Source organism: Balaenoptera physalus (assembly GCF_965194825.1).
Source record: "Balaenoptera physalus genome assembly, chromosome: 17".
Lineage (NCBI taxonomy): Eukaryota > Metazoa > Chordata > Mammalia > Artiodactyla > Balaenopteridae > Balaenoptera > Balaenoptera physalus.
Window position 1 is genome coordinate 49,520,068 of NC_138895.1, and position 26,252 is coordinate 49,546,319.

The following is a 26,252-nucleotide window of genomic DNA, read 5'->3' on the forward strand; positions in this document are numbered from 1 at the left end:
GGATGGAAGACCGAAAAGCAGTATAGCCTGCTTAATAAAAACCAAAGTAGTGCATGTTGGGGAGAAAGAAACCTGCTTCTCAGATTAACTAAAATAGTTATTAACAACTGGTTATTCTCTAAATTTTAATAACTTCATTTTCTTCTCCCTCTTGATATAAGTAAAATACCTGCTGTGAAAGAAGCAAACGAATGCAAATGTTGTGAACCCAACAGTTACTAGTCTCACTAAAATTTTGATCTTTGGAAGAACACGCCTCCACTGGGCAAGTCGTTTTGTTCTTCTGGGGAGGAATGAATACACGGGATGAAAGGAGGGTCGATGGACAGCTACCACTACCTAAATCCCTTAGCTTTAAGTGGGAGTAATTGACGTAGCTGCCCGCAAGCCCACCTGTGCTTTAAAACGAGTAAAAGGAGGGGGTTAGAGGGATGACGGGAGCCTAGAAGAGAAAGGGGCAAAAAGCAAAAACGAAATTCTGCCAAGGATAGGGGCGGCTGCTCCACTGCCCCAGCACAGGTATCAAACGACTTGAAATGCATAATCTGAAAAGTGCTTTTCTACGTGGAAATGAGCGGTGGAGCCGATTCTAATACGTTCCTCGGAGTAACGGTCAGCCTAGGATTCCACGAGCACTTCACTTGGGTTTCTCTTCTAACCCTCTGCCCTCCTGGAAAACTGTTACTTTCTACCGACTTCATATGTCAGAGAAACAAACCTCCTTCGACTTGAGAAGCTTCTAAAACGCTTTACTTCCCTGAAAAATGAAAATAGGTGAGACCGAAACAAGCACTTTTGTCCAGGGTCTGAAACACAAAAAAAGAACCAGCTTCACCACCTGCGCTCAATCCGGCTTTCTCGGCCACACCTGGGGCGGAAGGGGCGGAGACTCCGCTTGCGTCATAAGCCAGCGCCGGAAGTTGGCTGCGATACAGCGGCGAGTCGGAATCTGTTCGGAAAGGCAGAGAAGTTTCTCCGTGTTACGTGGGTAAGGAATTGGCGGATTTGGGGGTGGGTATTTGGGCCAAAACTGGAAAGACGCTAGGGGCTAAACAGGTCTGGTGTGGGGTTAGAGTCGGGAGAGGCTGGGGATAGAGTCTATGCTGTTAGTCCTTTGCCTCTTTAGCTGTTGGGTTGTCTGTTTAGCTGTTGGCTTTTTAGCCGTTGGGAGTTATTTCTTTGTTCTAACCTTATCTTCGGTTCGCATGTTCTCCTGTTGAGGGATTCAGTTTTTTGGCAATCTCTTGCTAAAGTTTGGAAGAATGGAACTTGTGTTAAATGAAGACGTGAGCTTTGCAGTCAGATCTAAATCTCTGACTCTTAACAGGTGAATAATCCTGCCCAAATTAACTTCCTTAAACCCCAGTTCCTTCATCTGTAAAATAAGAGTAATACCTCCTAGAATTGTTGTAAAGATTATAATGAAATAGCATGCATAATTGAAATGACATATGTAAAGTGTTTATTATTGTGTCCAGTTTGGGGGTAAATGCACAATACGTTGTGTTTTTGTTTCGACCCACCTATAGGATTTGGAAAAAGTACAGATTAGGAATTGGACCTTTTTAGCTTTCTCCTAGAAAAATGAGGCCTGGTTAGATTTGTGAGGAGCCCATTTGAGATATTAAATATTTGAGTCTGTGATTTCAGGGACAACAATGGACACCCAGAAGGACGTTCAACCCCCAAAGCAGCAGCCAATGATATATATCTGTGGAGGTAAGAGTAACACTCACAAAAGTAAGAGTATTTCACCTTTTTAAAAAATTATTGCATTTATCTTTGGCTTAACTGAGTCATTCATCTTTAAAGTTAGAAAGCAGAACAACTTTAGCAGTCTTAAAAAAAATCCTCTTATTAAGATTTCATTTTCTTTCCTAGGAAAAATGCATTGCCCGCCACTCTTTTTTTCTTTCTCCCTTAATATATTGGTAATGGCAACATACCCTTGAGATTGAGTATACTGTATTTTAGTGCTTTGGGTGAAAAGTATGGTTAAGATAATTTGCTTGTCTGTAATATTTCTCTTTTAGGCATTGAATAAACGTGTTTTGTTTCTAGAATGTCACACAGAAAATGAAATAAAATCAAGGGATCCAATCCGTTGCAGAGAATGTGGATACAGAATAATGTACAAGAAAAGGACTAAAAGACGTATCCTTCTAACTAAGCTTTCTGAATATGAGATAAGAGGAAGTGAAAAATAATGCGTGGTTTGATAGTCAAAGACTAATTTCTGGTAAAAATGGTAACAACTTGGATTACTTACCAAAAAAGCAAAAGGCATGATTAGCATTTTCATGGACCAGTACTCCAGTGTATAGACATATACTAAATAATCTAAATACTAGTTGATTCTGGCTTTCATAAGTGTATTTTTTCAGGGATTCTGTATATAAGTACTCATTCTTGAGCTTCAGTTTATGGGCAAATTAAATGATACAAGGAGAAATACAAATATTGAGTTTGTATGCTACCTAATGGAATAAGTGAGGCTTACAAATTAGGTGGAAGACTGAGAGTAAATTGTTATGTAATAACTACCAGTGTTTTTTAGATCACTAAATTATCACTTTTAACACTGCTTTAGTGTTTCTTGGTGCGTTGGTCTTTTGTATCATGGAGGGGCTAATAATTAAAATAGTTTATCTTTTTTTTGTTCATTTCTAATTATCATAGTAAATACTGAACTTCATTCTTTTGTGCATTTTAGATTAAATAACTAGCTTATTGCAAAGAGAAAGTGACTTGGAAGTATTAAATTTTTAATATAATTTTAAAGTACTTTTTTTGTCCTTAACTCAGTTTTTGTATAGTGGTGGTTTTTGATGCTCGATGAAACGTGAAATTCAGAGGAATGTCTTCATTTGGATTTGGATTTGCTATTAATGTTGTCGTATAGCTTTTGATTAGTGTACTTTATGAATATAACTATATACACATGATTTCATTTTAAAAACCATATTGTATTTAAGTATCTATTAATAGCTTATATAAAGATATTTTTGTTCAGTTACATGGTTTGTAATTTAATTTTATCGTATATGTAATCTGACACACAAGGTTAAAAGTGCTTCCCCAAACTACACTTTAATCAAAACCTAGAATCATCTGGGGCCCTTGTTAAAAATGAAGTTTGCTGGGGCCCTCTAAAGGTCTGATTAAGTAAGTTCCTAGGAAACCACTGTTTTACATCACCAATTGTTTGTAAACTCTCCAGCCTCATTTTGTATAGAGTATACCAATGCACTTACTGTCAGTGTGCATACCTCATTTTGAGTTATAATTTTCATTTGTTAACTTGGCATAGGCCTTTCTGTATTTGTATATAATGCTTGACTGTTTTTTAAATCTTCAGCAAGGGAAAAGAAACTTTAATGGTTGCTTTCTCTAAGGCAAAATCAACCCCAAGTAAAGTGGATGAAGCAGACTATTAAGGCAGGTGCAGTTTGCCAGGTGTAATCATTCATTAAGGTAAAAAACTCTGCTTCCAGGATATAGAAAAAATAGGAGTTGGTTTACACTGAATTGGATGAATGTTTAAAGCTTTTGCCTTGATCTTAGGGATATGGATGCTCAGATACTCCATCTGTTCCAGGATTCGATTAGATATATTTCAACTTTGTTAATAGCTTTGTGTGTCTCGCACATTCAAAGTATTAACTGTGCAACTGTGCCGTTTAAAAAAGAAAACAAAACATTGTTTCTACTACCATCCTCAAATATTAAGTTCTGTAAATTTATTATGTGCTATACAAAGTACTACCATACTCAAGATTTTTAAAGAGTGCTTCCTTGGTCCAGGTTTTCCTGGACTGTGGCTTTCATAATTTTGTAATTCTGCCATGTTCCTTCTTGAGCTTGTCCTTTTTGTACAAGAGTCCCAATAAATATCTCTTTACGACAGGCTTCTAAACCATAACTCATTGGGTAATGTTGCTCTTAACTATTCTAATTTCATCATAGGTCCTTTGTGTATCAGTAGTTTAATTGAATACTGTTATTTGGTTAACTAGACAGTGGTTTAATGGGAAAAGTATTATCACTGGAACTCAAGACCATCGTTTCAGTCAGTTACCTCTTCGTGTCCCCATCATCTATAAAATGGAAGTAATTTTACTTCTTGCCTACCTGGACAGTTTTAAGAAAAGGTAAAATAGGTATAAAATTGCTTTTAAAAGATCCTTTTGAATAGTGCTCTATAAATATAAAAATCAGTAAATCTGAGCTTGAAGCTAATACATAACTTGTCCCCTACTAAACTGCTTACCAATGACTGTAGACACGCAGGTCCATGAAAAATATCAATACATGGAAATTGGTTCAAATCCAGTGCTGCTACTCAATTACTGGCCAGTTTATTTCTTTTGACTTCAGCTTGTCAAAGGCAAGGAATTAATGATAGTTCAGTGCTTTTAGACTCTGAAGCTATCTTCAGAGATTGAAGTTAATGACATTCAAAACTAGTAGATGAAATCATAAATGACTAATTTTAAGAAGATTAAAATATCACATAAAGTGAGAAAGTGTAAACTGAGAACACGTAAAAACAAGTTGCCTCCTTACATGTACAAATACATGCACATCCATCCACCCTCCACCCTCCACCCTCCACCCTCCACCCTCCACCCTCCACCCTCTGCCCAGACTTAAAAGATTACTGGGTCTGTTCTGTGGGAATGGACAATATAGGGACGGGGTGGTGGGAAGCCAGTTAGGGGCCACCTGTAAAAGTTCAGGCTAAGAGTAATGGTGGCTGGGCCAGGGTAGGCATAGAGGAAGTGAGAAGTAGCTGGTTGTGAGATATGTTTTGAAGTTGAATAGGACTTACTTGTGAATTGGTTAGTACTTAGGAGCACAATAAACAATATGGACTTCGGCAAAAGGCTTTGGGTCCGTATTCCCAGAGTGTCCCTTGTTCGATGCCAGTGATTACCAAGATTCACTTTCCTTATTTGTAAAATGGGCAAATGGGCATGAAATAATAGCACCTATGTCAAAGGTTTGCTGCAAGATAAAATTAAATACTCCATAAAAACTCTTAATCTAATAAATGTTAACTGTTAACACCATTACAGAAAGTATTAGCATTTTCTGCACAGGTGCTTGTATCAGCCTTAGGATTAGTCTCAGTTACCGGTCTTGCTGTTTTCCATACTCTTTAGCTTGCTCATTGTAGAGTCCTAATCACTGGACCACCAGGGAATGCCCAGCTTGCTCATTGTAAAATAGAAATTGCACGGCACTGTCTTGCTGAAAATTCTTAGTAGCTTCCCATTTTGATAAAACAAAAACTATTGGGAATAGTATATTTGGGAATAGTATAGACTCCTTTCCTGCCTCTGTCACCACTTCAACCCACCTCTCAATCTTGGTTTTAAGGAGATGTTTGCAGTTCCTTAAGCAGATAACGGACCTTTTTGCCTGTGCTCCTGCTTTTCTCTCTGCCTGAAATGACCTGTCTTGTGTTCTTCACCAGTGTCAGAATGTCATCTAGTTTTCTGTATTATTGTGGAGAAGTCCAAAACTATTCTTCCTAATGCTTTGTATGTGACCTGTTTTCGCTCTAGAAACTTAGAACTTTCTTTGCTGGTGTCCTGAAATTTTGCAGTTTGTGCCTTGGTATGGGTCTGTTTTCCTTCCCTGTTTTGGTCACTTGGTGGGTGCTTTCAGTCTGGAAACTCAAGCTCTTCAATTCTGGAAAATTTTCTTGAATTGATAACTTCCTACCCTCAGTATTCTCTTCTCTCTAGATCTTTTAAATCTAAAATTAGACCTAACTTTTTTATCTTTTTCGATTTCCTTTTTTTTCTTTATCTGCTCTGTGAAAGATTTCTTCAACTTTACTTTCTAATCCATCTATTAATTATTGGACGCAATGTCTTTATGAAGATGATAGTGGTAATTTTCATTTGCCTGCATAGTCCATTTCCTTTGAGTTAGTTTCTGTCCTGCTTGTTTATTCAGCATAATTGTATATGTACATAATTATAACCAGAAAAAAAAGTGCGTGAAAAGAAAATTACAGGGCACGTGGAATTGCAAGTGTTCTTATTTCTCGGCTAACGTTCTTCTGTCCGGGTGAAGCTGGGTCTGCAAGGCCAATCAACCGGATGGCAAACCGGAGACTAGCCAGTCATCACGCAGAGGCTCTAATCCCCGCCCCCGGCGGTCAGCCGCAAGCCCTCGGGTGCTAGAGTGGGGGGGAGTGGGGCGGGGCGACACGCCCCTCCCTGGGTACGAGCCGCGCGGCTGGTGAAGTGTGTGGCTGCGGTCTCCGCAAGGCTTGGGGTCTGAACCAGGTGAGTATCTGCCGGCCAGGAGTAAACTACGTCTCTCCATCGCAATCCCTTCCTCCGGGAGCCGGGGTGAAAGACGGACCCGGAGGAGTAAATGCACCGTCGGACTGCAGTTGGAGGGATGAACAACCTTGTCGGCCGGGGAAACAACCTGGGGGCCTTCTGTTTCTCGGGGCTGACGGTGGCGGATGTTGGGGCAGAGCGGCAACGCGGAGGTGGTGGTGCGGCGGGGAGGTTCCCGGGCTCTGGCGGCGGCCACCGGTCCTTGTGAACAAAGCAGGGGAATGGGGAGCAGTTTCGTAGAGTCCTAAAGTGCCCCTTGACCGTTGCGGGTTGGCTGTAGAACTCTCGGATCTCAGGCAGTCCCTGACTCGCGCTGTACATAGAAACCGTTGCTACGGCTGGAGGATGCCGTTTCCTTTCGCTCTCCGGCTGCAGGTGGCGCCCAGCCCTGTGGATGCTGGAAAGAACGTGCCTAGGTGGAAGAAAACCATTTTTCGTGTTAACTAGACCATTGCAATTTGCGCTGGAGGTATTACTGATAAACTGATTAGGAAATATGGGAAATGGATGTGGATTAGGATGGTGGAGAAAAAATTAACGCCAATCAGGACCAAAGTTTTTTCTAATCAGAGACAAAGAAATTGCAAACAGATATGGAAGAGTTCTAAATAGAGCAAACAAAGTATTGTATGACTTGTTTTTTGGAGTTTGAGAGTTAACGTTTAGTGGTCTTGAGAATGGCTCTCCTACCCCCCCCCCAAGTGGTAGTTTTCAAAGAGGATTCTCAGAAACGTTGAAACAGTGTTCAGAATAAAATTCGCTTGATTAGATGAGGTGTCTTTATCATTTCAAATGTTTTTCACCATATTTTATTCAAATCATAAAATCTCAGGGGTTTCAAGATTCCTTTAATTCGAGCGAATCTATTTTAATCCCATTAGATGCTTAAGTCACTCCCATCAAAGATCCTCCAGCTCTTTGGAAAAATTCTCCTAAAGACAACTCATTCTATTCTGGGCAGCATCAATAATTTTAAAGTTCTTCACTGGCTTTCATGTGACTTCCACCCCGAAGGCTATCCTTGTGATGGGAGACATTCATCATACTGGGCCCCCGCTAGCATGGTGTGAAAGCCGTATTCTCACTTCTCAGCTGGATCTCATTCGAAAGCTGGCAAACTGTCATCTATATTCTATACCCAAGCCAAAGCCAGCAGGAATACGGAGAAACTGACAGAGCATCCTCTTTTTCTGCAGAGAGCTGATATATGACCAGACTCCCAGAGGGCAGGCATGCTGAAGGGAATACTGCTAATGAATTAGACCCATTGCTACTTGTTTTAAAATTTATCACCAGTGTGTTTTAGTGCAGTTTTTTTTTTAAATACTTTGACAGTAACTCATAATATATTTTTCTTTGCAACATTTATGTACACAACATTCGTGTGTGCATTTATACACACATATTTATAATTTTTTTATATAGACATGAAATAAAATTTTCTATAAAACAGTATTTAATGGTATGTGTCAGGTAGTCTGATTTTATTGCTGTTCTATCTCTTAAAACAATGCTGATTGCAGCTCACTAAATTGATTTCTTGGGTTGCCACCTGCAATTTGAAAAGCACGATTAAATATGATGGTTAAGTATGTGAGCTCTGTAGTGGTCTACTGAGATTCAACTCTTCAGTTCACTACTTAAGAGTTATATGACCTTGAGCAGTTTATATACTTGAAACGTCACCTTTCTCACCTGTAAAAAGGGAGTAATTATTAATATCTTTCATGAAAGTGGTTTTGAAGATTGAAATAATTCATGGCATATAGAAATTTAGCTCCATAAATGTTGACTACTATTACTGCTCTCTACTTAAAATAAAATCTACTTGATATAGTAGTTGAAGGATTAAATGAAGTAATAATATAAGTAAAGTACACTAAGAACTACGTATTTGTTGCTGTTATTGTCACCATCATTAGCAGCATATCAATAGAGTGAAACTGTCCAGGGCCGTCTTATTCTCAATTCAGTTGAATTTAGCAGGTATTTTTTAAGGGGTATAAGACAGTATTTACTATGTTAGACCTGAAGCTCTTGAGATGAATGAAGTAAGATCTCTCATGATCTAGAAGGGAAGACAAACAGAATTTGGATATGTGCTATGAGATATGAGAGAGGTATGTACAGAGTGCCTTTAGAACACAGCTTTGGCAGCTGTTCATTATGGGAGTGGGCAACTGAGAATGTAAGGAGGCAAGGAATAAGGAAGAGGGTGATATTAAGGAGAGTTACAGAAAAGATGTTATTTATGTTTGTGCTGAATCACGAAAGGATGGTTGGGATAGTAACAGCTAAAGTAGAAGATACCAAAATCAACATTAAAAGATATCTTAAAAAGCAGTTTGAGCACTAAAGAGGATCAGAATATTCCAACCCCAAGTAGACCACTTTGACATGAAGATTATTTTGAGCTGAAGGCAATTAGGAAACAGCAGACACAGGAAGAACTCTCGGCCTTCCCCTTTTCTGCCAAAAAGCAGGGCATAAATTTCCCTTTATGAAGGTGTTCCCCCCTCTCCTTTCTCATACCAAGATGAAGAGAACAACCCTTATCACAGTAGATGGACAATCAGCACTGAGGTGAGTCTGCATAAACAAACCTTATTAAAATAACCCTTATCTTCCATTAGTTTCTTCCATAGATTTACCTTCTAGAAACCAAAACCCCTTTTCCTTTGTCTAATCATTTCTACACAATTTATCACCCTTTGTTAAAATGGTATATAGTTCCCCAGGCCTAACAGTTTCTTTGAGTTTTCACTTTTCTGTGAAGCCCCAGGAGTATATAAAATGAACCTTTTCTCCCGTTAATATCTTTTGTCAGTTTAATTTACAGGGCTCAGGTGCTGAACCCAAATGGATACAAGAAAAAAATTTTTTCCTCTACAGCACCAAAACCTGCTCTGTTGTTGTATTTCAATTTTGCTTAAGTGAAGATTAAGTAAAATAATCCATCTGTGGTATATAGTAATTTATTTTTATCTATTTATTTATTTAGTTATTTTTGGCTGCGTTGGGTCTTTGCTGTGCACGGGCTTTCTCCAGTTGCAGCGAGCGGGGGCTACTCTTCGTTGCGGTGCACAGGCTTCTCATCGCAGTGGCTTCTCTTTGTTGCAGAGCACAGGCTCAGGTGCACGGGCTTCAGTTGTTGTAGCACGCAGACTCAGTAGTTGTGGCTCATGGGCTCTAGAGCGGAAGCTCAGCAGTTGTGGCTCATGGACTTAGTTGGTCTGCGGCATATGGGGTCTTCCTGGACCAGGGCTCGAACCCATGTCCCCTGCATTGGCAGGCAGATTCTTAACCACCACACCACCAGGGAAGTCCGTATATTGTAATTTAGCCCCATGAATGTTAACTGTTCTTATCAGGGAGAGAGAATTTACAATGAATAGCTTCCTCCTTAGAAGAAATACTCCATCTCCTTTTCTATAGAAATGAAAAATAAATATTACAGAAGTACCTAGATGGTTACTACTATCCAAATTGAGTATTAATGTATATATTAGATTCATAACTATTTTCCTACACTATATTTCAGCCATGACTGCCAAAGATTATCCGTCATTGTGGGGCTTTGGAACAACAAAAACGTTTAAAATACCTGTTGAACATTTGGATTTCAAGTATATTGAAAAATGTTCAGACGTTAAACACTTGGAAAAAATTCTTTGTGTGCTCAGGTAAGCATTTAAAAATCATATCATGTTTCAGTTTGCCAATTTTAATTATATTGTTGACTTCTAAAATTCTAAGCTACATTAGAAATTTTGGAGCAGATTTTCCAATATTGAAATTGTTGTTTTTGTCCATGTTAGGTTCCAAAATAGTGCTTTTGATCCTGTGGTTAGTTTGGCGGGTTCTGGCTAGATCTACTTCCAGCACAAGACTTAGGCTAATTAGTATCCAAGAGGGCATTTTTCTTGCTTCCTGGCACTTTCTAGGAACCGGTAAAGCAGCCGTTAGGAGGCACCTGCTTATGCTGATAAAGTGCTTTGGCACTCTCCCACTTCACACTATCTGCCAGCAAAGGTGGGTGACTCACTGGGAGCCGTTGCATGGGGGATGGGGTGGCGGGGGAGAAAGTAGGACCAGAAGTCAGGGAATCAAAGCCTTTTCTGGGTAAGAGCCCTGTGGCTGTGATTGTCAAACTTTAATATTTGCCAAACATGGTGGTTAGAAAATGCAAATTTGAGGGCACCACTCCTGGAGATTCTGCTTCAGGAAATCAGGAGTGGAGCCCAGGAACATGTGTTTTTAACAAGCACACTGGCTGATCAACATGCGGGTGGCCAAGGGAACTCTACAAGAAACATTGCCCTGTGGCCTACCAACCTGTGCCAACTGTTTGGGGTTTCTTGAGGGTTTTGCATTTGGAGGGTAGCCTCATTATTGCAGAAGCACTTGTGAGCACAAACTGCCCATTTCCGGGACATCAATAGTATTCCTTTTGCTCAGCAGTGGTTCTCTCTTTTCTTTCCTCTGATGCCCTTCCTTACTGCTGTGTCCTTCCTTTTTCTTTCTCATCACCTTTAGCCTCCTGTCCTTCCTAAGCATCCCTGCGTGTCCCCAGCCAGTGTTGATGTAATAGCCTCATCATATCATTGTTTTCCCTCTTGTTTTTCTCAACGTCTAAGAACGTTTTCATTTTTATTTGATTAAAGACTAAAAGAAAATGTGAAGTTTATGGGATGAAAGAGTTTGAAAGACATTTTATGAATAGCCTAATTAAATTGTATTGACTTGGGATTATTTTTTAAATTTAATTTGAAAATGGGATTTATTTTTATTTTTCTAAAAATTTAGAAGTAAGCAGATTCACAAGAAACGAGGAAAAGATTGATTTTCCTTAAAAAAAAAAAAAAAAGCAAAAACGAACACATGTCTCTGTTTAACTCTCTAAGGAAGGAATTCTGTTCCTTGAGTGGTTGAATTTAGAGGTGTGTTGTTCTAAACTGTTCCTCTGCCATTTTCTTCCTATCCCTTTGGGGGGAAAAAAAAAAAAAGAGCCAGAACAGTAACTCCTCATTGGAAAATAAGTCCAAAGTCTCACTCTTTGCCTGTCTCTAATAATGAATTTCCATTTATAAGTTTAAAATTACCTTATGTACAAAATGAACATATGTGTGTTAAAGAGGAGAGAAAATGTTATCTATTCAACTTTTAAAGTGTGTGATGGAAATTGATGTCTTTGGAGCTCCTTTTTTTCCCCCTTCATCCCAGCACTCCATAGGTTAGCATGTGAAAGTGGAGGTTGCTGTAATTGAGGACGGTGAGGGGGAAGGCAGCAGCTCAGCCTTCATCCTCGTTCGGGGCAGACCGTGAGATCTCTGTGGAACCCCTGGGCTCCATGGAACACAGCTTGCAAACCACTGGTCTATATGATCTCTAAATGAAGTGGTAACTCTAAAATTCTGAATTTTTTAAAAGGTCTGGTGAGGAAGGATATTATCCTGAACTTACTGAATTTTGTGAAAAGCGCCTTTCAGGCTTGGCTCCTGGAAGTAGAGCTTTGAGGAGAGAGAAACCTGCAGCGACAGCAGCCAGTTTCACAGCAGAAGAATGGGAAAAAATTGACGGTGATATAAAGGTATAGAGTAACATCACTTTTTGTGGCATTGTCATGGATATATATCTACTTTACTTATCTGAAATCCTAGGCTTCCTTTTTTGTCAGTAAAGGGCTTTTAGTGGTAATTACTTAGGTGGTACTGGTTGCTTCTTACACCTAGGAGAATATTGTGAATGTGTGTGTGTCTCTGTGTGTGTATGTCTGTGGATTTGTTGGTGGAGTGGGGAGGGCATGCTCATGTATTTTATTTTTTGTTTTTTATTTATTTTTAAAATAAATTTATTTATTTATTTATTTTTGGCTGAGTTGGATCTTTGTTGCTGCGCGTGGGCTTTCTCTAGTTGCAGTGAGCTGGGGCTACTCTTCGTTGTGGTGTGTGAGCTTCTCATTGCAGTGGCTTCTCTTGTTGCAGAGCACGGGCTCTAGGTGCACAGGCTTCAGTAGTTGTAGCACGTGGGCTCTAGAGCACAGGCTCAGCAGTTGTGGCGCACAGGCTTAGTTGCTCCACGGCATGTGGGATCTTCCCGGACCAGTGCTCCAACCCGTGTCCCCTGCATTGGCAGGCGGATCCTTAACCACTGTGCCACCAGGGAAGCCCTGCACATGTATTTTAAATGACTGAATAATATCCCACCCTATGAAAGGAACATAATTCAGTCAGCATCTATAAATAGTGTTATGTTTGTTCATAATTTTTTTGTACCATCCTGGTTGTTTCCTAGGGATAAATTATTAGAATTCAAGTTACTTGATCAAAAGATCTAAATATTTTTAAGGCTGTTGAAACACATTTCTCTGTTCTCAGGAAGTTGTACCTTTGTACTCTCCCACCAGCAGTGTGTAAGAATGCTCACTTCAGGTACTCTTCACTGGAAACTGTAATCATTTTTTACATTTTAAAGTCAATTAAATAGTTAAAAAATGATAGTACGTAGTGTATTGTTTGTTTACTAGTAACGTTAAATTTTTAAAAATCTGTCACTTGAATTTCTTCTTTTCTTAATGACCTGTTTGTGTCTTTACTGATTTCTTTTAATCAGCTTTATTGTTATTATTTACATTCAATAAAAATTAGCTATTTTATAAAACAAACAAATGTATGCAACAAAGCAGAAACAGTCTCACAGACATAGAGAACAAAATAGTGGTTACCAGTGGGGAGAGGGAGGAAGGAGGGGCAGGATAGGGGTAAGGGATTAAGAGATACATAAAATAAATAAGCAACAAGGGTGTACAGCACAGGGAAACAGAGCCATTCTTTTGTAATAACTTTAAATGGAATATAATCTATAAAAATATTTAATCACTATGTTGTATACCTGAAACTAACATAATATTGTATATTAACTGTACTTCAATTTTTTAAAAATTAGCTATTTTATGGTAATTTCACTGAGTTTTGACAAATTGCATTTGCTGTGGAATATTTCCATTATCCCTAAAAGTTTTGTTTTGCCCCTTTGCAGTCAGTGCTGACTCCACACCCTGGCTCCTGGCAACCGCTGAACTGCTTTCTATCATTATAGATTTGCCTTTTCTAGACTTTCATATAAATATAATTATATAGTATATCTTATTTCATGTCTGGCTTCTTTCACTTAGCATGATGCTTTTGAGATTCATCTATGTTGTTGCATGTGTCCACAGTTCATTCCTTTTAATTGCTGAGTAGTAGTGAATTGTATGGATATCTCACAGTTTAACCATTTACCCATTGATGAACAAATGCCAAAATGTTTTCCAAAGTGGCATCAGTCCTGCCAATAATGGATAAAAGTTCCAGTTGCTCTACATTGTGGTCCATGCTTATTAATATTGTCAGTTTTGTTAATTTTAGCTATTCTCTTAGGTATATAGTGGTATCTCATTGTGGTTTTCATTTGCATTTCTCTAATAACTAATGATATTGAATGTCTTTTCATGTACTTATTTGTCATCCATATATCTTCTTTTGTAGAGTGTCTTTAAATCCTTTGCCCATTAAAAAAATTAGATTTTTTGTGTTCTTATTGAGTTGTAAAATACATGTCTTTCATGTATTTTACACACAAAGATACATCTTTGCAAATATTTTCTGATATTGTGTGGCTTGCCTTTTCATTTTTTTAACAGTACCTTTGAAAGAGCAAAAGTTTTTACTTTTGATGAAACTGATTTTTCTTTTTATAGTTTGTGCTTTTGTGTTCTATTAAGAAATCTTTGTCTAATTCAAGATCCCTAAATTTTCTCCTCTGATTCTTCTAGAAGGTTTATAGTTTTAGCTCTTAAATATACATCTAAGATCTGTTTCATTTTTTAGACACACACACAAATATATACATACACACACATACATATATTTGTACATACTAACATGGATAGCCAAAAGTTCAAGTGTCATTTAATGAAAGATTATCCTTTCCTCATTGAAATTCTTGGTACCATTGTCAAAAATCAACTGCCCACGTATGTGTAAGTCTATTTCTGAACTCTCTCTATTCTGTTCATCAATCTAAATGTCTGTCTTTACACCAGTACTGCATTGTCTTGATTACAGTAAGTCTGTTTTTTAATTTTAATTTTATCAATATATTGGAGTATAGTTGATTTACAGTGTTGTGTTAGTTTCAGGTGTACAGCAAAGTGATTCAGTTATACATTTTTATATATATCTATTCTTTTTCAGATTCTTTTCCCATATATGCAGTCAGTCTTGAAATCAGATAGTGCAAGTCCTCCAACTCTGTTCTTCATTTTCAGAGTTGTTTTGGGTGTTCAGGTTCTTTGCTTGCCAATTTCTACGAAATAGCTTGCTTGTATTTGAGTTGGGATTGTGTTGAATTTGTGGATCAATTTTGGAAGAATTGATATCTTAACAATATTGAGATTTCTGATCCATGAACATATATTTTTTCTGTTCATATAGGTCTTTAATGAAGCAGTGTCTCATAGTTTTCAGTGTATACGTCTTGCTTATTTTTAATGAAATTTATTTCTAAGTATCTAATATATTTTATGCTACTGTAAAAGTTAATGTTTTTTAAATTAAATTTTTTTGCTCATTCTAAGTCACTTCAGTTATGAAATTTTATTGGTTTATATAAAATTTATCATCTTAACCATTTTTAAGTGTACAGTTCATTAGTGTTAAGTATATTGTTAAGTAAGTGTTAAGTATATTGTTGTGCAACCAATCTCAAAAACGTTTTCATCTTCCAAAACTGAAGTTCTCTACCCATTAAATAACAACTTTCCATCCCACCCCCACCACCAGCCCCTGGCAACCACCATTCTACTTTCTTTTTTTATTATTTTTTTTGATCTGTTTACATTCTTTTTTATTTTTTTTTTTAATTTTTTTATTGAAGTATAGTTGATTTACAATGTTGTGTCAGTATCAGGTGTACAGCACAGTGATTCAGTTATACATACGTATATATCTATTGTTTTTCAGATTCTTTTCCCTTATAGGTTATTATAAAATATTGAGTAGAGTTCCCTGTGCTACACAGTAGGTCCTTGTTGATTATCTATTTTATATATAGTAGTGTATATATATTAATCCCAAACTCCTAATTTATCCCTCCCCCCCCGCCCCACCTTTCCCTTTTGGCAACCATAAGTTTGTTTTCTATGTCTGTGGGCCTATTTCTGTTTTGTTTATAAGTTCATTTGTATCATTTTTTTTTCTTTTGGATTCCATATATGAACAGTATCATATGATGTTTGTCTTTCTCTGTCTGGCTTTTCACTTAGTATGATCATCTCTAGTCCATCCATGTTGCTGCAAGTGGCATCATTTCATTCTTTTTTATGGCTGAGTAATATTCCACTGAATAAATATACCACATCTTCCTTATCCATTCACCTGTTGATAGACATTTAGGTTGCTTGCATGTCTTGGCTATTGTAAACAGTGCTGCAATGAACATTGGGGTGCATATATCTTTTCCAATTACGGTTTTATCCAGATGTATGCTCAGGAGTGGGATTGCAGTATCATATGGTAACTCTATTTTTAGTTTTATAAGGAACCTCTATACTGTTCTCTGTAGTGGCTGCACCAATTTACATTCCCACCAACAGTGTAGGAGAGTTCCTTTTTCTCCACACCCTCTCCAACATTTATTATTTGTAGACTTTTTGACGACGGCCATTCTGACCAATGTGAGGTGATACTTCATTGTAGTTTTGATTTGCATTTCTCTAATAATTAGTGATGTTGAGCATCTTTTCATGTGCCTTTTGGCTATCTGTATGTCTTTTTTTTTTTTTTTTAAATAAATAATTTATTTATTTATTTATTTTTGGCTGTGTTGGGTCTTTGTTTCTGTGCGAGGGCTTTCTCCAGTTGCGGCAAGTGGGGGCCACTCTTCATCACGGTGCACGGGCCTCTCACTATCGCGGCCTCTCTTGTTGCGGAGCACAGGCTCCAGACGCGCAGGCTCAGTAGTTGTGGCTCACGGGCCCAGTTGCTCCACGGCATGTGGGATCTTCCCGGACCAGGGCTCAAACCCGTGTCCCCTGCATTAGCAGGCGGATTCTCAACCACTGTGCCACCAGGGAAGCCCCTGTATGTCTTCTTTGGAGAAATGTCTATTTAGATCTTCTGCCCATTTTTTTGATTGGTTTTTATATATATATATATTGAACTGTATTAGCTGTTTGTATATTTTAGAGATTAATCTTTTGTCATTTGCATCATTTGCAAATATTTTCTCCTATTCTGTTGGTTGTCTTTTCATTTTGTTTGTGGTTTCCTTTGCTGTGCAAAAGCTTTTAAGTTTAATTAGGTACCATTTGTTTATTTTTGTCTTTATTTCCATTATTCTAGGAGGTGGATCTAAAAAGATATTGCTGCAATTTATGTCAAAGAGTGTTCTGCCTATGTTTTCTTCTAGGAGCTTTAAAGTATCCAGTCTTACATTTAGGTCTTTAATCCATTTTAAATTTATTTTCGTATGTGGTGTTAGAGAATGTTCTAATTTCATTCTTTTACATGTAGCTGTCCAGTTTTCCCAGCACCACTTATTGAAGAGTCTTTTCTCCATTGTATATTCTTGCCTCCTTTGTCATAGATTAATTGACCATAGGTGTGTGGGTTTATTTCTCGGCTGTCTATCCTGTTTCATTCATCTATATTTCTGTTTTTTGTGCCAGTACCATACTGTATTGATTATTGTAGCTTTATAGTATAGTCTGAAGTCAGGAAGCCCGATTCCTCCAGCTTTATTTTTCTTTCTCAAGATTGCTTTTGGCTCTTTGGGGTCTTTTGTGTTTCCATACAAGTAAAAATTTTTTGTTCTAGTTCTGTGAAAAATGCCATTGGTAATTTGATAGGGATTGCATTGAATCTGTAAATTGCCTTGGGTAATATAGTCATTTTGACAATATTGGTTCTTCTAATCCAAGAACATGGTATATCTTTCCATCTCTTTGTGTCATCATCGATTTCTTTCATCAGCGTCTTATAGATTTTGGAGTACAGATCTTTTGCCTCCTTGGGTAGGTTTATTCCTAGGTATTTTATTCTTTTTTATGTGATGATAAATGGGATTGTTTCCTTAATTTCTCTTTCTGGTCTTTTGTTGTTAATGTATAGAAATGCAACAGATTTCTGTGTATTAATTTTGTATCCTGCGACTTTACCAAATTCATCGATGAGCTTTAATAGTTTTCTGGTAGCATCTTTAGGATCTTCTATGTATAATAAGTATCATGTCATCTGCAAATTGTGACAGTTTAACAACTTCTTTTCCAATTTGGATGCCTTTTATTTCTTTTTCTTCTCTGATTGCTGTGGCCAGGACTTCCAAAACTATGTTGAATAAAAGTGGCGAGATTGGACATCCTTGTCTTGTTCCTGATCTTAGAGGAAACGCTTTCAGCTGTTCACCATTGAGTATGATGTTAGCTGTGAGTTTGTCATTTATGGCCTTTGTTATGTTGAGGTATGTTCCCTCTTTGCCCATTTTCTGGAGAGTTTTTATCATAAATGGATGTTGAATTTTATCAAAAGCTTTTTCTGCATCTATTGACCATTCTACTTTCTGTTTCTTTGAGTTTGGCTAATCTAGATACCTCATATCAGTGGAATTTTAATTTCAATTTCTACTTGTACATTGCAAGCTTATAGTTATCTAAAATTGGCCTTTCTGTATTGACTGTGTATCCTGTGTCTTGTTTAATTCAAACTAACACATTCGTTCTAGTAGATTTTTTTGTAGATTCCTTGGATTTTCTTTATGGAAGATTATGTCATCTGTGAATATTGAAAGATTTTCTTCTTTTCCAGACTGGCTACCTTTTATTCCTTTTACTTGCCTTATTCCATTGGCTTGGACCTCTAGTACAATGTTGAAATGAGAGCAGATATCTTTGTCTTGTTCCCCATCTTAGGGGAAATCATTTAGCCTTTCATTATGTTACTTATAGATTTGTATAGTTCTCCTTTATCAGGTTGAGGAAGTTCCCTTCTGTTCCATGTTTGATGGGTGGAGAATTTTTATCATGAATGGATATTGAATTTTGTGAAATGCTTTTCCTGCATTTATTGAGATGAACATATGGTTTTCTTAGTAGTCTGTTAATAAGGTAATTTATGTACACTGTTTTTGAGTGTTATAGTAACCTTACATTCCAGGATAAACCCTACTCATCATGATGTATCTTTTTTATATGGATTGGATTGCTAAAATTTTGTTAAGGACTTTTTGTGTCTATGAATCGTGAGAGATATTGGTCTGTAGTTTTCTTGTAATGTCGTTGTCTGGTTTTTGTATCAGGGTACTGTTGACCTCAGAATGAGTTGGAAAGTATTCTCTATTCTTCTGTTTCCTAGAAAAGCTTGTGTATAATTGATATTATTTCTTCCTTAAATGTTTTCTAGAATTTACCATTGATGCCATCTGGGCCTCAAGTTTTCTTTATTGATAAGGTTTTAACTATTAATTCAGTTTCTTTAGTAGACTCTGGGCTATTCAGGTTATATTCAGAGCTTTCTCTCTGTCCACCTCTCTCCTCTCAGAAATCTTACCTCCTCAATTCTTGCAGTCTTGGTCTCCCCAGTCTGACCTCCGTTCTTCTAAATTCATTGAGACCTAAAGACTGTTTCCTTTCCCTATGCTGTAGCCTGGAAACACTAGGCAGTCAGTTTGGAGCAAATGTAGGGTTTACCTCATTTGTTTCCCTTCTTTCAAGAATTATTGTCCTGTGCTACCTATTGTCCAGTGTCTGAAACTATTGTTTCATATATTGTTTCAGGTTTTCTAAAGTTTAGGCAGGAGGGTAAATCTAGTCGCTGTTACTTTGTCAGAGCCAGAAGCCCCTTTATTGACTTTTCTATTGATATGTTTCTTATTCATTTGTAAGAGTTCTTTCCTACATATTTTAATTTTCCCCTCAATTTGTTATTTGCCTTGTAAGTTTTGTGTGTGGTGTTTATTCATTTATTTATTTTTATGTAACCACACCTCTTGATTTTATCCTTTATGATCTTTACATTTGTTTTATACTTAGGAAAACTCTGTCTCCACCGGATACATATTTACCTGTATTGTCTTATAGTTCCTTTGTGGTTTCTTTTTGCTTAAGAAATATATATTTTTTAAAACAGACTCTGGATAAACAAATTTTTTTGGTTTTACTTTATTTTATTCAGCGTATTTTTTCTGAGGTAAATCATACACTTGAAAACAATTTTGAGGTATGTGTATTCTCTAACTCAGAATGCTAATTTTTAAAAACTTTCAGCTTTCTCATTTTGTCATTTTATTGACTTGAGTTTGAAAAATTTGGTAATTAATCTACAGGTTAAAATAGCAGTTCTTGTCCAGCGTTCTTTGGCTTTATTTTCTGAGGGGTAAACAGCTGTTTTAATTGCAGGGCCTGCTTTCCCCCCAGCTGTGTGTTCTTTCTCAGTCAATTCTTAAGTTAGTTTCCTTCTCATCTCCCTTCCTTCATACTTTTCTTGCCACTTCTCCTTCGTTCCCAGTTCTCTCTCTCCCTTTCCTCTTCTATAATCCTTCCTCTCTCTTTTTACCTTTCTTCCCTTGTTTTTCTTTTTCTCTTCCTGTTTCTCCTGTTTGCCTCCTTTTCATCCTCCCCGCCTCCTATATGGGTAGGACAGTTAATATAGTTTATCCTAGCCCCTATTTGAAGAGTGTCTGACAAATATTAGACCCTCACTATATATCTGCTGAATAATAAATAATAGAATTTCACAGATAATAAGGAAATATCTTACTCAATTTTTCTGGCCTCTGTGACGATTCAGTTTAATAAACATTATTGTGAACCTAGTATATGCCAGACAATGTGCTAGGTTTTTTTGTGTTTTTTGTTTGTTTGTTTTAAGTACTTCAACTTTTCTTGTATCTAAGTTAAATTTTTCAGGGAATTTGTTTATTTTATCTAACTTGCAAAGTTATTGGTATAAATTTGTCTAAAAGATCCCCTTGTCATTTTTTTAATATCTGTAGAATTATTAGTGATGTACCTCTTTTATACCTGATACTGGTAATTTGTATTTTTTCCTTTCACTTTCTTTTGACTAGTCTTGCTGAGGGTTTGTCAGTTGTATTAATTTATTTCCAAAAAAACTAGTTTTGAATGTTGATTTTCTTTATTTTTCTATTTTCTGTTTTACAGATTCCTACTCTTATTTTTTAATATTTTTATTTCCTTCTACCTACTTTGGCTTTAATGTGTTTTCTCTCTCTTTATTAGTTTTTTAAGGTAGAAGCTTAAATAATTGGATCTTAAGCCTTTCTTCTTGTTTAAAGTTGTATATTTCCCTCTAATACTTTATCTGAATCCTACAAATTATATGTCATGTTTTCTTTATCACTTAGTTCAAATTATTTTCCAATTTCCCATCTGATTTCCTTTTTTAACCCATGATCTCTTTATAAGTGTATTGTTTAATTTCCAATTACTTGGGGATAATCTAAATACTTCTTATTACTGAATTCTAATTTAGGTCTGTTGTGGTCAGATACCATACTTTGTATAATTTCACCCCTATCAAATTTATTGAGACTTTTTTTGGCCTATGTTCCATGTGCTCTTGAAAATAACATAGAAGTCTTTAATATTGATTAGGTCAAGTTGGTTAATGTTTGCATCTGCTATAACATTACTGATTCTCTTTTTGTCCACTTTTTCCCTGTGTCCATCCTACTGTTAATCAGATAGATTCATTTTGGATACTGAGTTTTTCATTTTCAGGATTTCCATTAAATCTTTTTAAAGTTTCCATTCTTCTCCCAAAGTTCTCAATTGTTCATGCATGTTGTCCACCCTTCTCACATATTTACTGTAGCTGTTTTTAAGTCCCTATTTGTTACTTCCAACATCCATCCACTCTGTGTCTGCTTCTATTGACTGTGGGTAATATTTTTCTGCTTCTTTGTCTTTCTTGTTATTTGTATATTTTATACTGACCACTGTATATAAAAAAAATCAGTGGAATCTGAAGTAATTAATATTTACCTACAGAAAGGAGCATGTTCCTTCTGTCAAACTGCTAGAGTTGGAGACTGGGTCAATCTAATCTGTATGTTAAGTTGCAGCTGACATGCTAAGGTTCTTGAGATTAAGACATAGGCTCTGCCCTCAAGGAACTTACAGTGTGGTAAGAGGGACAAACAGTAAATAGAGGATTTTAAATCTCTATGCTAAACACAGAGGAGGAACACTTTTAGCCCAACCAGGAAGTTCAGAGAAAGTTTGCTGGAAGGGATGATGTAAAAGATCTTGTAAGATAAATAAAGTAGGAAGGGCAACAATGAACATACTGAACAATACTGAACTGTACACTTAAAAATAGTTAAGATGATACATTTTATGTTATTGTGTATTTTCCTACAATTGAAAAAAAAACGAGAGAGTAAGAAGGGCATTTCAGGTGGGGAAAATGGCATGATCAAACTGTCACCTAAAAATTGACCCACAGTAAAAACTATGATGATGTACAGTCCTTTATAATGCCTGGTTAATTATTTCAAACTGTATATTTACCTTCTTTTTTCCTCTCTTCTTCTCAGAGTTGGGTATCAGAAATTAAAAAAGAAGATGATAAAATACACTTTCAAGAAACTGAAGCATTTCCAGCAATGGAAGATAATTTGCCTCCAGTTCGTGGTTCAAACAGCCATCTTCACGTTGCCAAGGTAGGCCTTTTTGGTGTGGGGTGTGGGTGGTAGGGGGAGAAAGTTGTTGTTTATTAAGAACATTATCTTGGTTTAATCAGTGTAGCTGAAGTGTGATGTCCTGTAGGCAGCTGGGGATTTTTTTCAGGTGATCGTGTGTTATCACCTTCTGGAGTAGGCCTCACCTGGATATCAAAATGAAACAGTATTTTCATTTGAAGACTTGCATCTTGGGTTTACTGCCTTCCTCATTTTTTCTTTTGCTGTTCTGTCTCTTCTACTCTGACAATTTTTGATGAGTACTTATGATCCAATTCAGTGTGTAAGAGTTTCAGGGAGTAATTTCATGTATCCAATAGAGGTATAGAGGGAGTAGTTTGTTACACAATTAAGTATGGATTTAAAGCGTAAAACAGATGGATTAATCTGTTTAATTAACCCATTAAACTTGGATATCAAGCAGTTATAGATGTCATTTCTCTGTTTAGTGCATTTCTCCCCCCATCTCCAGCCCCTCATTTTTATTTCTCTGAGATTGGTCCCTATTTTGCCATGCAGATCTCTCCTTGGTAACCCATGGCTTCCATAGAGAAGGGGCCTGTTGGAGTTCCAGGTTCACTTAACTTCAAGTTAAAATTGAGCTTCTTGGCATCCACCTGACCCTGATATTAAAGAACCCAACCCTTGTCTCCAGTGGGCTTTCGCTTGGATCACACATTCCATTCCCTCTGCCCTCCTTTTTTTTTTTTTCTTTCCTATTATTCCTATCATCTTTAAGAGGATGTTTACCTAAGTCTCTTCATTTTGGGTTGAGTCATTCTTGTTTTTCTCGTCTCTTCTTTGAGTCCCCAATTTTATTAGAAAAACATCCATAGCCTTTTCATCACTCTGCTCCTTGGTAATTTACCTTCCTGGGTCTTTTTACTTCTCATTAGGAATTACTCAGGTAACTGAGGTACAAAGTAAGTAAGTATAGGAAGGATACCACTGTCTGTAATCAATGAATTCGTATTTATTGAACACTCATTATGTGTTAAGTCTGTGTCCTGAAACTGTAACAACAAAAAACATTTGGTCTCTGTCCTCAAAGAGCTTATAGTCCAGTAGGGATAGACAGACTAGTGGTACAGTGGTTCTCAAAGTATGACCCGTGGACACTGGTTGTCCCAGAGAGCCTTCTAGGGGATCCAGAAAGTCAATGTTATTTTCAAAAATAATGCTGATGCTTTTGTCTCTTTCACTGGGTTGACATTTGCACTGAGGGTAAAACTGCTGGTGCCTTACCATGAATCAAGGCAGTGGCACCAACTGTGGACTAGCAGTCATTGTTTTCTCCACTGCTGTGCACTCATAGTAAAACATTCCAATTTAACTTAAAAGTGTCTTTGATGAAACAATAAAACCTTTTTTGTCATTAAATCTTGAATCTTGAGGACACATCTTTTTAACATTCTGTGTGTACCAAATGTAAAATAGCTAGCTAGTGGGAAGCAGCCGCATAGCACAGGGAGATCAGCTCTGTGCTGTGTGACCACCTAGAGGGGTGGGACAGGGAGGGTGGGAGGGAGACACAAGAGGGAGGAGATATGGGGATATATGTTTATGTATAGCTGATTCACTTTGTTATACAGCAGAAACTAACACGCCATTGTAAAGCAATTATACTCCAATAAAGATGTTAAAAAAATATTCTGTGTGACAAAATGAGGAGTACACAGAAGGCACTTCACTGTGAAATGAAATATGATGGTTATCATAAGAAAAAGCACTTGTGTGATTGACTGCCAGCTGAATTAGCAACTTTTTCCTGGAACAATTTTTACTTGAAGAAATGACTGACAGACAAGCTATAGTTATTCAGAGTTGAGTTTTTGCAGACATTTGCTTGGAAATAGTGAAATGGTCTATCACTTCAAAGAAATCAATGAACAGTATTTGTTGCCAGTGCTAAAATCTGAGCTTTCAGGTAGAATTCAGAGTATTTCATATTCTTAGGGGCTCTCAAATACCTACTTGTGACGAAAAAATTTCCCCTTAAGGGAGACACTTAATGACTTTTATGATGAGCTCCATGAGGATTTTTTTTTTTTACTTTTAAACAATTGAGATATAGTTGATGTACAATATTACACAAATTACAGGTGTTATAACAGTGATTCACAGTTTTTAAAGGTTATACTCCATCTATGGTTATTATAAAATATTGGCCATATTAGCTGTGTTGTACAGTATATCCTTGTAGCTAATTTATTTTATACATAATACTTTGTACCTCTTAATCTCCTACTCCTGTTTTGCCCCTCCCCCTCCCCTCTCCCCATTGGTAACCACTAGTTTGTTCTCTGTATCTGTGAGTCTGTTTCCTTTTTGTTATATTCACTAGTTTGTTTTATTTTTTAGATTCCACATATAAGTGATATCATATAGTATTTGTCTTTCTCTGACTTATTTCACCTAGCATAATACCCTCCAAGTCCATCCATGTTGTTGCAAATGGCAAAATTTCATTCTTTTTTATGTTTGTATACACTACTTCTCCTTTATCCATTCATCTGTTGATACACTTAAGTTGCTTCCACATCTTGGCAATTGTAAATAATGCTGCTGTGTACATTGGGGTGCATGTATCTCTTTGAATTAGTGTTTGTATTTTATTCAAATATATACCCTGGAGTGGAATTGCTGGATCATAGGGTAGTTCTATTTTTAGTTTTTTGAGAAACCACCATACTGTTTTCCACAGTGGATGCACCAACAATGTACAAGTGTTCCCTTTTTTTCACATCCTCTCTAATATTTGTTATTTGTGGTCTTTTTGATGATAGCCATTCTGACAGGTGTGAGGTGATATCTCGTGGTTTTAATTTGCATTTCCCTGATGATTAGTGATGTTGAGCATCTTTGCATGTGCCTGTTGGTGAACTCCATGAGGATTTTAACAGATATGATTTTTTAATTGTATAATGAAATGTAGGAATATTTGGAAGATCTGTGTAACTCCTAATGACCAATGTACAATGATACAAAATCGTGCTTGTATAAATGACCCATTCAAATGGTTTCAAATTATGACTTTTAAGAAACCATTTAAGAAACTATTTGTGAACTGTTGTTTGCTTTCCTCCCATTCCCTTCAAGGTGCTTGCAGTGGACATGTGACCTGGGTTGAGCCACTTAATAGCACCAAGCTAGTGCTTGGTCAGTGATGGGCCCATAACCCAAGCTAGCCAATCAGAGTCCTTTCCTGGGATTTCTCTAACTAAAGATGGAGAGAAGAGTCACTCTCCTTTTCCTTTCTGATTGGGAGGCCTGTCAGGCTATAATCCCAGACTGTGTGTGGCCACATTTCCAACTACATAGAAAAAGCAAGCAGACAGCAGGGAAAACAAAATCAGGGAGAGAGAAGCAGAGACTTCTGGGGGAGAGAAGGAGAAAAGGGGAGAGAGGGAGAGCTGTAGAAAGAGGGTATATGAATCCTTTATCCAGCAATACCCCTGCCCTTTCATCAGTTTGGTTACATAAGCCAATAATTTATTCTTTTTAACTAAAATTAGTTCAAGTTGGGTGCCTGTCATTGCAAGCAAAACAGCTCTGTCTAACACAGCAAAGTAGTTATTCTTATTTCTTCAATGCCTAGGTTTTAAAAGAATGAATGATAGTTTAGTACTTTATTATTATAAGAAAAATCAATAATAATCACATTTCACACATATAAGTTTTAAAATTTTATATATGTACTTAAAGTCCTGCCCATCACTCTCATAATTAACTACAAATTTAAAATCACTTTTTAACCTGCTGTATATTATTATGTTAAAAAAATTATAATACTGGAGTTGTTGTAACTTCAAGGGTACCTATTTTTCTTACCCATTCAATTTGTGTACCTTAATCCAGTACTACACATTTAAAGGAAAATCTGCTAATCTTATATTAAATATCTCATAAAATATAATTTTTTCTTTCAGGAAAAAAATTCTAAAAGTAGACCAGCTAAAAAGAAAATTCCGAGGGACTATGCAGAGTGGGATAAGTATGTTTTATATTTCTTTATATAAAAATTCTCTACCATAAAATACTGTAATAAATTCTTTATTGTTTTAAACCTGAACATATCAAATATCAAGTTATGTCAGTAGAGTACTAAGAGTATTTGGATTAAGCACTCTTGATTTTGTTTTTTCATTA

General features: G+C 36.8%; 2 protein-coding genes across 6 annotated transcripts in view; both read left to right on the plus strand.

The window, feature by feature from the left end:
• Nucleotides 1-881: 881 nt before the first annotated feature.
• POLR2K (RNA polymerase II, I and III subunit K) lies at nucleotides 882-3,016 on the plus strand. 2 transcript variants are annotated; one of them, XM_082432800.1, is made up of 4 exons: nucleotides 882-988; nucleotides 1,651-1,719; nucleotides 2,062-2,154; nucleotides 2,817-3,016. In XM_082432800.1, exons 2-4 carry the CDS (start codon nucleotides 1,659-1,661, stop codon nucleotides 2,837-2,839), a joined length of 177 nt encoding a protein of 58 aa, XP_082288926.1. In that variant the 5' UTR covers nucleotides 882-988; nucleotides 1,651-1,658; the 3' UTR covers nucleotides 2,840-3,016. The 2 variants fall into 2 exon arrangements, with proteins under 2 accessions (XP_082288926.1, XP_082288927.1); XM_082432801.1 differs by lacking the exon at nucleotides 882-988 and adding an exon at nucleotides 1,224-1,327.
• Nucleotides 3,017-9,890: 6,874 nt separating this feature from the next.
• SPAG1 (sperm associated antigen 1) overlaps nucleotides 9,891-26,252 on the plus strand; it is an 89,746-nt gene continuing 73,384 nt past the window's right edge. The window contains exons 1-4 of one of the 4 annotated variants that reach the window (XM_082432703.1): nucleotides 9,891-10,045; nucleotides 11,793-11,952; nucleotides 21,960-22,085; nucleotides 26,033-26,097. In XM_082432703.1, coding sequence (XP_082288829.1) covers nucleotides 9,906-10,045; nucleotides 11,793-11,952; nucleotides 21,960-22,085; nucleotides 26,033-26,097 — 491 coding nt within the window. In that variant the 5' untranslated portion in view covers nucleotides 9,891-9,905. Of the gene's footprint in view, nucleotides 11,953-16,221; nucleotides 22,086-26,032; nucleotides 26,098-26,252 lie in introns of those variants that run through there. The other 3 variants (XM_082432702.1, XM_082432704.1, XM_082432705.1) reach the window with 3 other exon arrangements.

Bases quoted from the DNA above. Each gene is read 5' to 3' on its own strand.
- POLR2K (XM_082432800.1), top strand. From the start codon at position 1,659: ATGGACACCCAGAAGGACGTTCAACCCCCAAAGCAGCAGCCAATGATA. The intron at 1,720-2,061 runs GTAAGAGTAACA...TTTTGTTTCTAG, and splicing joins AATGATATATATCTGTGGAG to AATGTCACACAGAAAATGAA. The intron at 2,155-2,816 runs GTATCCTTCTAA...GTTTTTGTATAG, and splicing joins CAAGAAAAGGACTAAAAGAC to TGGTGGTTTTTGATGCTCGA.